Genomic DNA, 12,500 nt, shown 5'->3' with positions numbered 1-12,500 from the left:
CTCAAGTGTGTGATTTAGTGTTTGTCCATCCTGTACCCAGAATGCACCTCACCTGCACATCTTGAGCGAGAAAGTGTGTGTGTGTGTGTGTGTGTGTGTGTGTGTGTGTGTGTGTGTGTGTGTGTGTGTGTGTGTATTGCTAGTATTGTGGGGACCTGAATCTGTGTACACACACACACAAATGATGGGGACATTTTAAGGTTAGTGTTGGGTTACGTTAGGTCAAGGTCAAGATGAGGTTACGTTAGGTTAGATTCATGGTCTAACTAGTCGTCATGGTTACAGTTTTACCTAAACGAGGGAACATTTAATTCTGTTCTGTATCGGTTAATAAACACGACCTTTAGTAAACAACCTGTCGACCAATCAGGGTCAGACACACCACTTAACAAACAAACTAAATATATTAGTTCAGTTTTAAACAATTGAACCTATTAATGTTTCATCTGTGACTCATTGTTATGCTCACCCCCCCCTCCTCTCTCTCTCTCTCCTCCTCTCTCCCTCCCTCTCTCTCTCTCTCATCCAGATGATGTGATTGCGTTCAGTGTTGTGTGTTTTGTTTTGCCTAATAAATCACCATTTATCAGAGCTGGCACGACACACACACACACACACACACACACACACACACACACACACACACACACACTGTGGCAAACAGTTCATAATGGACCGTTCATTTGTCATCCTCTGAGCTGTTGACAAGGTTGTGGGCACCGTGTGTGTGTGTGTGTGTGTGTGTGTGTGTGAGGGAGAGAGTGTGTGTGTGTCGTCATACTCCTGCTGACAATAGAGGTTTCGTCTCCGTTCATCTGACTGATAACACACTTGTGCTGTCAACTGGAGACTGACTCTATCCTCACACACACACACACACACACACACACACACACACGATGTGTGATGCATCTACACACAACTTCACTTGTGCATATCGTCCACACGAACACAAAACACGTGTGTAAACTCTGCAGGTGAACACGAAGTGATGCTGCTGCTTTCGTGTAGTTTATGGATTTTTAACTGTTTTCTTAAACTATAAAAACAACAGTTCATCGCCACACACGACCTTTGACCAGCCGCCACGGAAAACCCTTTAGAACCCTCGCCCCACGCCCCCGCCCCTCGCTCGCCCCTCGCCCCCCCAGCCCCAGCCCCTCGCCCTCGCCCCCCCCCCTCGCCTCTTTCCCCCTGCCCCTTGCACCTCGCCCCCGCCCCCGCCCCCCAGACCCCCCCCTCGCCCCCCATCCCCTGCCCCCAGCCCCCCCCCCTGACGGAGGCCAGCGCCCCATGAATCATTAACAGCGGAATAATTATGAACTATCAAACTTGGAATATTACTCCACTTAGCTAATGTTTAATGCTGTAATTAATTCTGAACCCTGCGAGCCAACATCAATTTATTTGATTAGTACTTTGCAAAGTCACACAGAGGTTTTTCACTGTTTTGAGGTGTGTGTGTGTGTGTGTGTGTGTGTGTGCGCGCGTGTGTGTGTGTGTGTGTGTGTGTGTGTGTGTGTGTGTGTGCGCGCGCGTGTGTATGTGTCTTTACGGGCACGCGTGTGTGTGTGTGTGTGTGTGTGCGCGTGTGTGTGTGCGTCCATATTACTTAACGGACACGTGGGTAGGATTTAGTGACATCTAGTGGTGAAGTTGCAGACTTCAATCATCTGATAACCCCCCTCCAGTCGCCCCCTCCCCTCCCAAGTGTGATGGACAGTCTACGGTGGCCTTCAGGGGACAAATGGACGGCCTCCACTAGAGCCAGTGTTTTGTTTTGTCCCTTCTGAGCCACGAGAAACATGGCGGAGTCTGTGGAAGAGGATGTTTTCGCTCTGCCTGCTCAGAACCGACAGTCTGTGGACCGTGAGGAAGATTTTCACAAAAGTGTATCGGATTAAAATTACTTAGTGCCCCTTTAATCTGCTTAAAAAAAATATATATATATATATATATATTCATATCACTTTTAAATTTAGAGAATTTAACTTAAATTAAGTAAATACAACTAAAGTCAAATCAACAAGAATACAAAAGTAAACATGATCATTTTAGAATAATACTCATATTTAATTACATGTTTCAAGATAATCGGGATCCTTTTTGGAACTTGTCAGATTTTACTGTTGTACAACACAAACACAATCTGCAGGCTTCTACGTTTTTTGTCCAAATGTTGACGGACAGTTATAGATTACAGATTAATTTGTGATTAGTTTGTGTCGTAGGTCTCAGTTCTTCTGTCTCCAGTTTTACTCGTGGAGCAGAATGTTTGTCAAACAGGTTTGAACTCTCCGAGGACGAAAACACACTTTGTCCTGGCAACACTTCTCCCGCTGCATCGTGAACTCCATCTCGCTCCAGTGTCGCTCCGTCCCATGAAGACAAAGAGACTCTGGGGAGGGAAAGAACAAAACATTATCATGGTATTAAATCACCGGGAGGAGAACATGATGTATCGTGGCTCGTGGTTGCCAAGGTTTCTGGCTGATTAAAAAAACTGGGGTTGCCGTATCAACCGTCTCCAGCACGTGTTCTTGTTGCGGGCCGGGCAAGAAAGAAAAAAAACAACAACACAGCCACAAATCAGAGCCACTTTATTTTCCATATTGCGCAGAGTGCGATGCAGAGACCCGCTGACGGATGTTGGTCCGGGCGACAGGCTGAGTGATGGGACGTGAGCCTGGATGTTAGCGCCGAGCTCTTAAAGCGCGTGACTGATGCTTCACAACGAGCGTCACTGATGAACTGAGCTCACAGAGCCGCCGCTGCGTGAACGCACTGCGCAAGCTCATGTCAATATCATTTCACGTGCTCATGTTTGGATGTTCAGGTTTTTATGTTGTTACGCTTTTATGTTAAAGTCACAACGAAAACTCCGCTCCCGAGGGTCCTCGAACGCCTCATTCGTGTTACAAAGTACATGATTCAAAATCCAATTCTATGGATTTGACTGTTTTAACCATTTCACATTATGCAAAGTATCCCCAAAATATGTGTGAGACGTATATAGTTTAAAATGTCCCCAAAGAAAGAAAAAGAAATCGTCAAATATAGTTTTTTGGAGCGCCACCATCTGGCTGACTGGTCCGATACTTCTTGGGAACCAACTGCACATCATTTTCATCCGATGGTCCAAGTTTCATGTGAGACCGTAATCAACTTTCAGTAAAAACCAAAGGATTCAACCCACAGAAAGTAAATAATAAGAGCCTGAAGCCTGTGTTCTGTGTCCTGACCAGCAGAGGGCGACTCTTTGAGAACATGACTCGACTTCTCACTTATAACGTCAGTAAAAAAAACCATTTTTACGCTTTACCTGGAACAAGTGGAACCTTCGCCTGCCGCGATGCGTCTGTACGGTCCGACGGTTCCTCCAAGGTGTCGTTGAGTCTGAACGTCTCTCCGCCTCGTTTCTCTGTGTGTAATTATGTAAAACACTTCTGCCAAGTTTTTAATTGATTAAAAGTCGTCGTGTTACTGCGAAGAAGAACAATGTAGATCCAATTAGCACTGTAACGTGTAAACACGAACACTAACTCCCATGGTGCACCAGGCTCGGCTCGCGCGCGTGTGTGATTCAGTGATCAGTCTCATTTCTTAATCATCACTTTCTGCTCCAGATGAGACTTTATGAGGGGACTAAATTGCTTTAAAGGGATTTCTTATTAACGGGATTACACCCATGTAATCCCCTTTGTCCCAGTGGACCCCCAAAAACCTGAACACACACACACACACACACACACGACCAGATTAGCATGTGTGTGTAAATGTGCGCCGTGATTTTGTTTTGCTACAAACGAAAACACACATGTCTGTGATGTGTTCGGCCGTTTAAAAATGATGTGTGTGTGTGTGTGTACATGTTTGTTACACAAAATGGGTGAGAGTGTTTGTGTGTGTTTGTAACCTTGACATGGATCTGTGTGTGTGTGTGTGTGTGTGTGTGTGTGTGTGTGCGTGCGTGCGTGCGTGTGTGCGGGTGTAGCTGTGGTTTTGGCTGCGCTCCCTCGTCTCATCTCCAATTAGCAAAGACAAATCCTCTTCTATCTCCTCTAATGAGAGTCTTTAAGGTGAAGAGACTCTGTTTATTTAATAAGAACGAGCTTATTTATTCCATTTCCATGAGAAAGAGAGAAGAAGAAAAAGCACGCCGCCGATTCTCCACGGCTGCCGAGTGAGGGATTAGAGGAGGAGGAGGAGGAGGGAAGGAAGGATGAGGATGGAGAGGAGAAGAACAAGCTGGATGACTTGTTGGGAGGAAAAGTGACAAAATGATGGATTAGAAGAGAAGGAGGAAGGAGGTGAGGAAGAGGGGGAAGAGAAGGAGGAAGGAGGTGAGGAAGAGGGGCAAGAGAAGGAGGAAGGAGGTGAGGAAGAGGGGCAAGAGAAGGAGGAAGGAGGTGAGGAAGAGGGGGAAGAGAAGGAGGAAGGAGGTGAGGAAGAGGGGGAAGAGAAGGAGGAAGGAAGTGTGGATGTGAAGGAAGAGAAGGAGGAAGGAGGTGAGGAAGAGGGGGAAGAGAAGGAGGAAGGAAGTGAGGAAGAGGAGAAGGAGGAAGGAGGTGAGGAAGAGGGGGAAGAGAAGGAGGAAAGAGGTGAGGAAGAGGGGGAAGAGAAGGAGGAAGGAAGTGAGGAAGAGGGGGAAGAGAAGGAGGACGGAGGTGTGGATGTGGAGGAAGAGAAGGAGGAAGAGGAGAAGGAGGAAGGAGGTGAGGAAGAGGGGGAAGAGAAGGAGGACGGAAGTGAGGAAGAGGGGGAAGAGAAGGAGGACGGAGGTGTGGATGTGGAGGAAGAGAAGGAGGAAGAGGAGAAGGAGGAAGGAGGTGAGGAAGAGGGGGAAGAGAAGGAGGACGGAGGTGAGGAAGAGGGGGAAGAGAAGGAGGAAGGAAGTGAGGAAGAGGGGGAAGAGAAGGAGGACGGAGGTGAGGAAGAGGGGGAAGAGAAGGAGGAAGGAAGTGTGGATGTGGAGGAAGAGGAGGAAGGAAGTTTGGAAGGAAGTGAGGAAGAGGAGGAAGAGAAGGAGGAAGGAAGTGTGGATGTGGAGGAGGGAGGAAGTGAAGATAATCTCGACGTTGAGGTCGTCTTACGTTTGTTTCGTCCGCAGGTGGAGCTGACCGGCAGCAGCTCGTTCGACTACGTCCACCCGGGCGACCACGTGGAGATGGCGGAGCAGCTCGGCATGAAGCTCCCCCCGGGTCGAGGGGCGTCCCTGTCCCAGGGAGCGGTCCACGAAGACGGGGCGTCCTCGGCCTCCTCGTCCTCGCACTCGGAGACGCCGGAGCCAGGTAGGAAAACTGGGAGGGAGGGAAACAGGAAGACTTGGATTTATGAAAGTGTATTAGTTTTCCTCCCGCCCTCGAAACGTTGACGCCTTCTTACGTCACTTGTTCTCTAATATTCGTCCCGAGAGTCGACCCGCCGTGACGTCACCCGTCGGTTTGTGAGCAGCCATTTCGAAGTCTTTTGACCAGCAGCCATGTTGGTTGTTTTTTTTTTAAACCGGGCGGAGAATTTGGGGGCGTGGCCTGACTACACCTGCGACCATGCACCGATTGGACGGTGCCGGCTGTCAATCACACTGTATGCCCGACCCACATTCATAAAGTGCGTTATGGTCTATTCATCTCTCCATCCTTCACCACATGCTCAGGACTCTTTCTCTCACCCCGCCCCCCCCCCCTCCCTCTGATGATAATTTAAGTATTAGGGTGAAATCCATTTATAAATTAAACAGAATGACTTGATATCCATCTCTCCGTCAGTTCATCAGTCTGTTCAAACAAGGAGGAGAAGATTGGCTTTGCGGCGGCCGGAGTCTTTGGAGACAGTGCGGTAATTAGATCTGCCGCGGATTTACTCTGGGCTGATTGGTGCTGGGCGGGGCGGGGCGGGGGGGGCTTTAAATTAATTGGAGTTCTACATTTTTGTTCTTTTTCTTCATTTTTTTTCTTTGACTTTGTGTAAACCTCTAACGGAGCCTCCCACTGCTCGGCAGACGGAGACGGAGAGAGAACATGTACGCAGTTGTCAGTGTCAATTTGTCTGAGAGAGACGGAAAAGAAAAGAGGATGTACCACACGGAGGGAGGGGAGTTTCCCCAAAGCTAATCTGCCCTAAAGACAGGATGACACTGAGACACTGACGAGGAAGAGCAGTGTGTGTGTGTGTGTGTGTGTGTGTGAACATCTCGGTGATTCCCAGCGTTCGTTTGGCCAAAGAGAGACGAAGGAGACGAGGACAAAGGTGTTTGTTCTCCCAGAGAGAGACATGGAAAGAAAGAAAGAAAGGAGGCGAGAGGAGGAGGCGAGGGATGTAGGGACGTGTTCCAACGTGCACGAGCACTTAGCAATGTTAGTTTCTCCAAAGAAAAGGAGAGCGAAGAGGGAGCGAGAGGTTTCAGACGGACATGTCTGCATGTGATGACGGTGTGACCAGAGAGAGGGAGGATTAGGATTCATGTATGTGCTCTTCAATGTTAATTTGTCCAGAGGAGTAAGAAGTGAGCGTGAGGAGGAGGAGCGGCAGCGTCCACATGTTCACGTCAGACCGTAGATCTGCTCACACAATTCATCTGATCAAACTGTCCCATGTTTCTGTCACCACTTTGTGTCGGTTCAGGTCAAATATCGGTTCCATAATCGGTTTCATTGGAAACACTTTAGTTTTGTCTTAGTTGATGAATCTTGTGTTGAACATTACGTCCCCGTCCTCTTCCTCTTCCTCTTCCTCCTCCTCTTCCTCCTCCTCCTCCTCCTCCTCCTCCTCCTCCTCCTCCTCCTCCTCATCTTCCTCTTCCTCCTCCTCTTCATCTTCCTCCTCCTCTTCCTCTTCCTCTTCCTCTTCCTCCTCCTCTTCCTCCTCCTCCTCCTCCTCCTCCTCCTCCTCCTCCTCATCTTCCTCTTCCTCCTCCTCTTCATCTTCCTCCTCCTCTTCATCTTCCTCCTCCTCCTCCTCCTCATCTTCCTCTTCCTCCTCCTCTTCATCTTCCTCCTCCTCATCTTCCTCTTCCTCCTCCTCTTCATCTTCCTCCTCCTCTTCCTCCTCCTCCTCCTCCTCCTCTTCTTCATCTTCCTCCTCCTCCTCCTCTTCCTCTTCCTCTTCCTCTTCCTCTTCCTCCTCCTCCTCCTCCTCCTCCTCTTCCTCTTCCTCTTCCTCCTCCTCCTCCTCCTCCTCCTCCTCATCTTCCTCTTCCTCCTCCTCTTCATCTTCCTCCTCCTCTTCCTCTTCTTCATCTTCCTCCACCTCCTCCTCCTTCTCCTCCTCTTCATCTTCCTCCTCCTCTTCCTCCTCCTCCTCCTCCTCCTCTTCTTCATCTTCCTCCACCTCCTCCGCCTTCTCCTCCTCTTCATCTTCCTCCTCCTCCTCCTCTTCCTCCTGTTCATCTTCCTCCTCCTCCTCCTCTTCATCCTCCTCCTCCTCTTCATCTTCCTCCTCTTCTTCATCTTCCTCCTCCTCCTCCTCCTCCTCTTCTTCATCTTCCTCCACCTCCTCCGCCTTCTCCTCCTCTTCATCTTCCTCCTCCTCCTCCTCTTCCTCCTGTTCATCTTCCTCCTCCTCCTCCTCTTCATCCTCCTCCTCCTCTTCATCCTCCTCCTCTCCAGACGGTGACTAATTCATTTCCACAGACGCTCTCGTCGATACCTGGCGAACGCTTTGCACCAGCTCACGTGTCCAGTTGAGCTTTTTCCAATTCCTCCTCCTCCTGGACGCGTCTCTGTTCCCTTCGTTCATCACCTCGCCTCCTCTCTCCTGCGTTGGGCCGGTCAGCCTCCGGATCGATCGATCGATGCTGCTGCCTTTGTTTCTCGGAGAAGTTTCACACTCTGTATGTTAATGATTTATAGAGCCGCGTTTGTCTTCGTGCTCACTTCATCTGGAGGAGGACAAGGGAAGAGAGAGAGAGAGGATCGCTGAAGACGCAGGGAGTCGGTTACCGGATGGGACGAGAATCTGAGGTTCAAGGTTCAAGGTTTTATTTATTGTTCCACACGAGGGGAAATTGATCTGCAGCCAAATATACACAGAGACGACAACACACGTGGTACTTCGTGGAGGGATGTGAAGTTCGTGCAGACGCACAAAAGTGAACGAGCACTAAAGTACAAACAGTACTCAAACCAAGTACAAGTGTGAATATGTGTACAAGTACACGGTAATTGAAGGAAAGAATCTGAAGTACAATCGGTCATGAGACACAAAGTCGGCAGTAAACATTTTGTTTTCATTTTGATGTTTATGGTTCAATCTCTACGTTCAAGTCTTCTTCAAGACATGATGTGCATTCTGTACATTATGGTCCACATCTTCTAATGTACAGAAGAAACGATGCAGGAAAAAATGAGCATTTATGTTTGACATTTTAGGCAAAAATAATTAAATTCAAGTTCTATATATTTGGTTTAATTTGTGTTTTCCTTTTCTTTTTAGTTGTTTATGATAAAGTTTATGGTTAAATTAAAATATCACGATAACGACATCCTAGGAATCATTGACAGATTAATATGCTGTATATCAGCTGTATTGATATCGATATCGCCTCAGGCCCCCCAAATATCCATATCTGTCGAACTCAAAAAGACGATACATCTCCGTCACGTGTGGGGACGAGCTCTCAGCCAGGCCACGCCCCCCGCTCCTCCAAATATGGTCACTTCTGGTTTCAGAAAAAACAAGATGGCGGCGGCCAAACTGGAGGCAGCACAAACCAACTCGTTTAAAAGCAACGTCATCACATGAAATGTGTGTATATACGTCTCATCTCATCGACGAGCATGTGAACGTCGCTCCGGCTCTTAAAGGAACACACCCCCACGCGTGTAAAGCAATTAAAACGTTCGCAAAGTTGCTTCACTCCCACGTGAAGTGGAGCCGGTCGCTCCGTCTCCGTCGACCTGGTGGTTTTGATCCGGGCTCACAAAGTGTCGGAGGAGGCGTTGAAACACGCGTCGACCTTGGAGCGGAGGAGCCGTCTTCCTCTTGAAGCTGCGTTCAACAGCCTCTTGCCGCTAAAGGGAGTCATCTTTAAACGCACATGACGCAATCTGTCTAATATCCGTCAAGGGCGAGTGGTCGGAAACGATCCACTCACGAGTGTAATGTAGGAATCTGAAGTGAGAGGAGGGAAAACTCTTCACCCTCGTCGTTACGTCTCATCAGCTGGATGTTGACTTTGACCTTCGACCTCCTCACTGGAGTGATGATGATTATGAAGGTGATGAGGATGATGACACTTTTCTCAAAAACTCTTGTCAGCTGCTGTTTTTTAAATGAACCTTTGGGAAGCTCATTTTATTGCAACACGGCTCGCAAAAGTTTATGGAGACAAACTTCTCTCTATTCAAAACGATCACACTTAACTTAAAAATTTAATCATCCCATATGAATCTCGCAAAACTAAAATCTACCTCCCAAATGGGGACTTCATGTGCCGAAGCAGCGATCGATAATCACCAAATTTCTCTCAGATATGCTTCGTCATAATAACGTACAGCTGTGAAAAAATCTTACTCCAAATCCAATAATTATGGACGTTATCGTACATTAGGCGCATTGCGTCAGGTTGAGCCTTTATATTATAACAGGCTTCTAATGTGAAAACCCTTAAAGGAACATAATGTCCATAGTTATAGGAGTCCGGTTTAGATTTTTTTTCATAGGTCAACATGTTTATGACGAAGCATATCTGTGAGGAATTTGGTGATTATCGATCGCTGCTTCGGCACATTAAGCATTTTCATGTTGAGCGTTTCAGAACCTTCCTCCAAAACGAGTCCAGATTGTAGGCGTGGCCTAATGTCCAACACCAGCATCACGTTTCCTGAGTTCTTCCTCGTTTCCCAGTATTCCGAGTCCAGATCACATTCGGTGACCCGTCGCCATGACGGAATCGTCAATCCTATAAAATGATCCGATGACGGGAGAGTCTAAAGTCGGTGATGTCACCAAGAGGCAAAAACCGTCCACCTCAAAAACTGCCTCGCCGCACGACGTCGACATGTTCGACACACAGCGACGATCCTTCGTCTTCTCCTCTCAACCTCTGTTCTGAACGACCTGTCCCAACTTCTCCCAAGTTCAGCTCGTCCAAACGGCGGTTAGTTCTCCCGGTGAACAACCCGCTCGCCGTCTGCGATTAATTTCACTCCAAACACAAAACGCCTGCAGTTAATTTGGTTATTTATTTCAATTTTCTCTCATCAGAAGCGAGAAATGAGTTAGAAAAACAAAAGTGCTCGTGTGGAGGCGACGGCGACTCGGCCCTCCAGGAGGAGAAACACCAGAAGTTCTCCGTTATTAGCTCCTCGCCGTCTTAATTGTCCGCGGCGTCGCCTTGTTTCAACATCATAAGTCTTTGATTATTGTCGCTAATTGCGCTATTAGCAACAACGGAGGAGAATAATTTGTCATAATCGCTCGCATTTATCATAATTACCCGAGTTTACAGTCTAACCTACGTTTAATGTCATTTAGAGCGGCCGGCGGGCGGCGGCCCAAGGACAAGCTCGCCGAGTGTGTGTGTGTGTGTGTGTGTGTGTGTGTGTGTGTGCGTGAGTGTGTGTGTGTGTGTGTGTGTGCGTGAGTGTGTGTGTGTGTGTGTGTGTGTGTGAGTGTGTGTGTGTGTGTGTGTGTGTGTGTGTGTGTGTGTGTGTGTGTGTGTGAGTGTGTGTGTGTGTGTGTGTGTGTGTGTGTGTGTGTGTGCGTGAGTGTGTGTGTGTGTGTGTGTGTGCGTGAGTGTGTGTGTGTGTGTGTGTGTGTGTGTGTGTGTGTGCGTGTGTGTTTGCATTTGAAATGTCACATGCCGTCCGCACCAGGAGGCAAAGGTCAGATCTGTGTGTGAGTGATTCCCTCTTCACTCATTGGGAGAACGAGTCACAATGCATTTTGGGAAAGTTCTGAAATTAATTAAATCAGTGTCACATGATTAATTTTTTCATTTGAAGAAAAGCAATAAAACCACTTGAGGCAAACAAAGAACTTTTCAGAGGAGGAGGATTCTTGCCAAAGTTAGAATTATCCGTCTGGTTAAGTTCCATTAAACGTCCGCGGCTCCAAATGGAATCTTAAAGAGCTCACAATGGCCAATCACAGGCCTTTATTATTCCACTTTTTCTAATTAGGCGTCTTAACGAGGCGGCGGCTGTTTACAATGGAGCCGGAGCCGCTCAGATAACGGCGGCGGAGGACAGGGCGACTCCCCGCGACAAATAGAGCGCTCCCCTCTCCTGCTATCTGTCTGTCACCGCGGCGATAACACGGAACTTCTCAAGGTCCAACTTTGTGTGTATGTGTGTGTGTGTGTGTGTGTGTGTGTGTGTGTGTGTGTGTGTGTGTGTGTGTGTGCTGTAAAATGAAGAGTGTGTTTAAGTTTGGACATGACAGAGGAGCAGTGAACAGAAGAGGAGGAAGAAGAAGAACAAGGAGAGAGAGAGAGAGAGAGAGAGAGAAAGAGCAGGAAAGTTATCGACCAAGGAGGAGGAGGAGGAGCGGGAGGAGGGAGAGATGGGGTGAGGACAGAGGAATATTGTGAGGGTGAGAGGAAGAAAAGAAAGGAGAGATAAAGAAAGAAGGCAAGTTAGTAAAGAAAGGATGGAAGACAAAAGTCTGGTTTTTGGTTTGATTGATGAAAGAAGAAAAGAACGGAAAAAGAGAGAAAATTAGGAAAACAATGACGGAAGAAAGGAGTTTTATAGAAATGACATGAAGGAAGGAAGGAAACAGGGAAGTGGAAGGAAGGAAGGAAACAGGGAAGAGGAAGGAAGGAAGGAAAGAAAGAAGGAAACAGGGAAGAGGAAGGAAGGAAGGAAGGAAACAGGGAAGTGGAAGGAAGGAAGGAAAGAAAGAAGGAAACAGGGAAGAGGAAGGAAGGAAGGAAGGAAACAGGGAAGTGGAAGGAAGGAAGGAAAGAAAGAAGGAAACAGGGAAGAGGAAGGAAGGAAGGAAACAGGGAAGTGGAAGGAAGGAAGGAAAGAAAGAAGGAAACAGGGAAGAGGAAGGAAGGAAGGAAACAGGGAAGAGGAAGGACGGAAGGAAACAGGGAAGAGGAAGGAAGGAAGGAAAGAAAGAAGGAAACAGGGAAGAGGAAGGAAGGAAGGAAGGAAGGAAACAGGGAAGTGGAAGGAAGGAAGGAAAGAAAGAAGGAAACAGGGAAGAGGAAGGAAGGAAGGAAACAGGGAAGAGGAAGGACGGAAGGAAACAGGGAAGAGGAAGGAAGGAAGGTAGGTCCTCGCCGGACAAACAAGAAACAGAGGGACGAGGAATTTAAGAGAGGAAAGAACGACAGACGGAGTCTGAAACACAGAGAGAGAGAGTTGACATCAGCTTTTACACTTTTATATCTCGTAGTAAAGTTTTATGAAAATTAATTCTGATCAGATTTGTTTCTTCAAACAAACAAACAAACATGGCGTCCGTCCTGTCTGATATCTGTTGTTTGTTTTTATTTGTTCTTTCATTGTCAAACATAGTCTGTGTGTGTGTGTGTGTGTGTGTGTGTG

At 47.6% G+C, this 12,500-nt stretch overlaps 2 protein-coding genes across 4 annotated transcripts in view; both read left to right on the top strand.

The window, feature by feature from the left end:
• The window catches only part of LOC118286489 (alpha-tectorin-like), a 475,374-nt gene that overhangs the window by 401,252 nt on the left and 61,622 nt on the right, over positions 1–12,500 (top strand). The gene's annotated exons all lie outside the window — the stretch shown is intronic.
• LOC118285709 (neuronal PAS domain-containing protein 3) overlaps positions 1–12,500 on the top strand; it is a 223,500-nt gene that overhangs the window by 181,495 nt on the left and 29,505 nt on the right. For both annotated transcript variants that reach the window (XM_035609487.2, XM_047337720.1), the window contains exon 6: positions 5,111–5,291. In XM_035609487.2, coding sequence (XP_035465380.2) covers positions 5,111–5,291 — 181 coding nt within the window. The remainder of the gene's footprint in view (positions 1–5,110; positions 5,292–12,500) is intronic.

The sequence above is a fragment of the Scophthalmus maximus genome, chromosome 15 (genome assembly GCF_022379125.1).
Source record: "Scophthalmus maximus strain ysfricsl-2021 chromosome 15, ASM2237912v1, whole genome shotgun sequence".
In the NCBI taxonomy this organism is placed as follows: domain Eukaryota; kingdom Metazoa; phylum Chordata; class Actinopteri; order Pleuronectiformes; family Scophthalmidae; genus Scophthalmus; species Scophthalmus maximus.
This window is presented reverse-complemented; position numbering and strand designations above follow the sequence as displayed.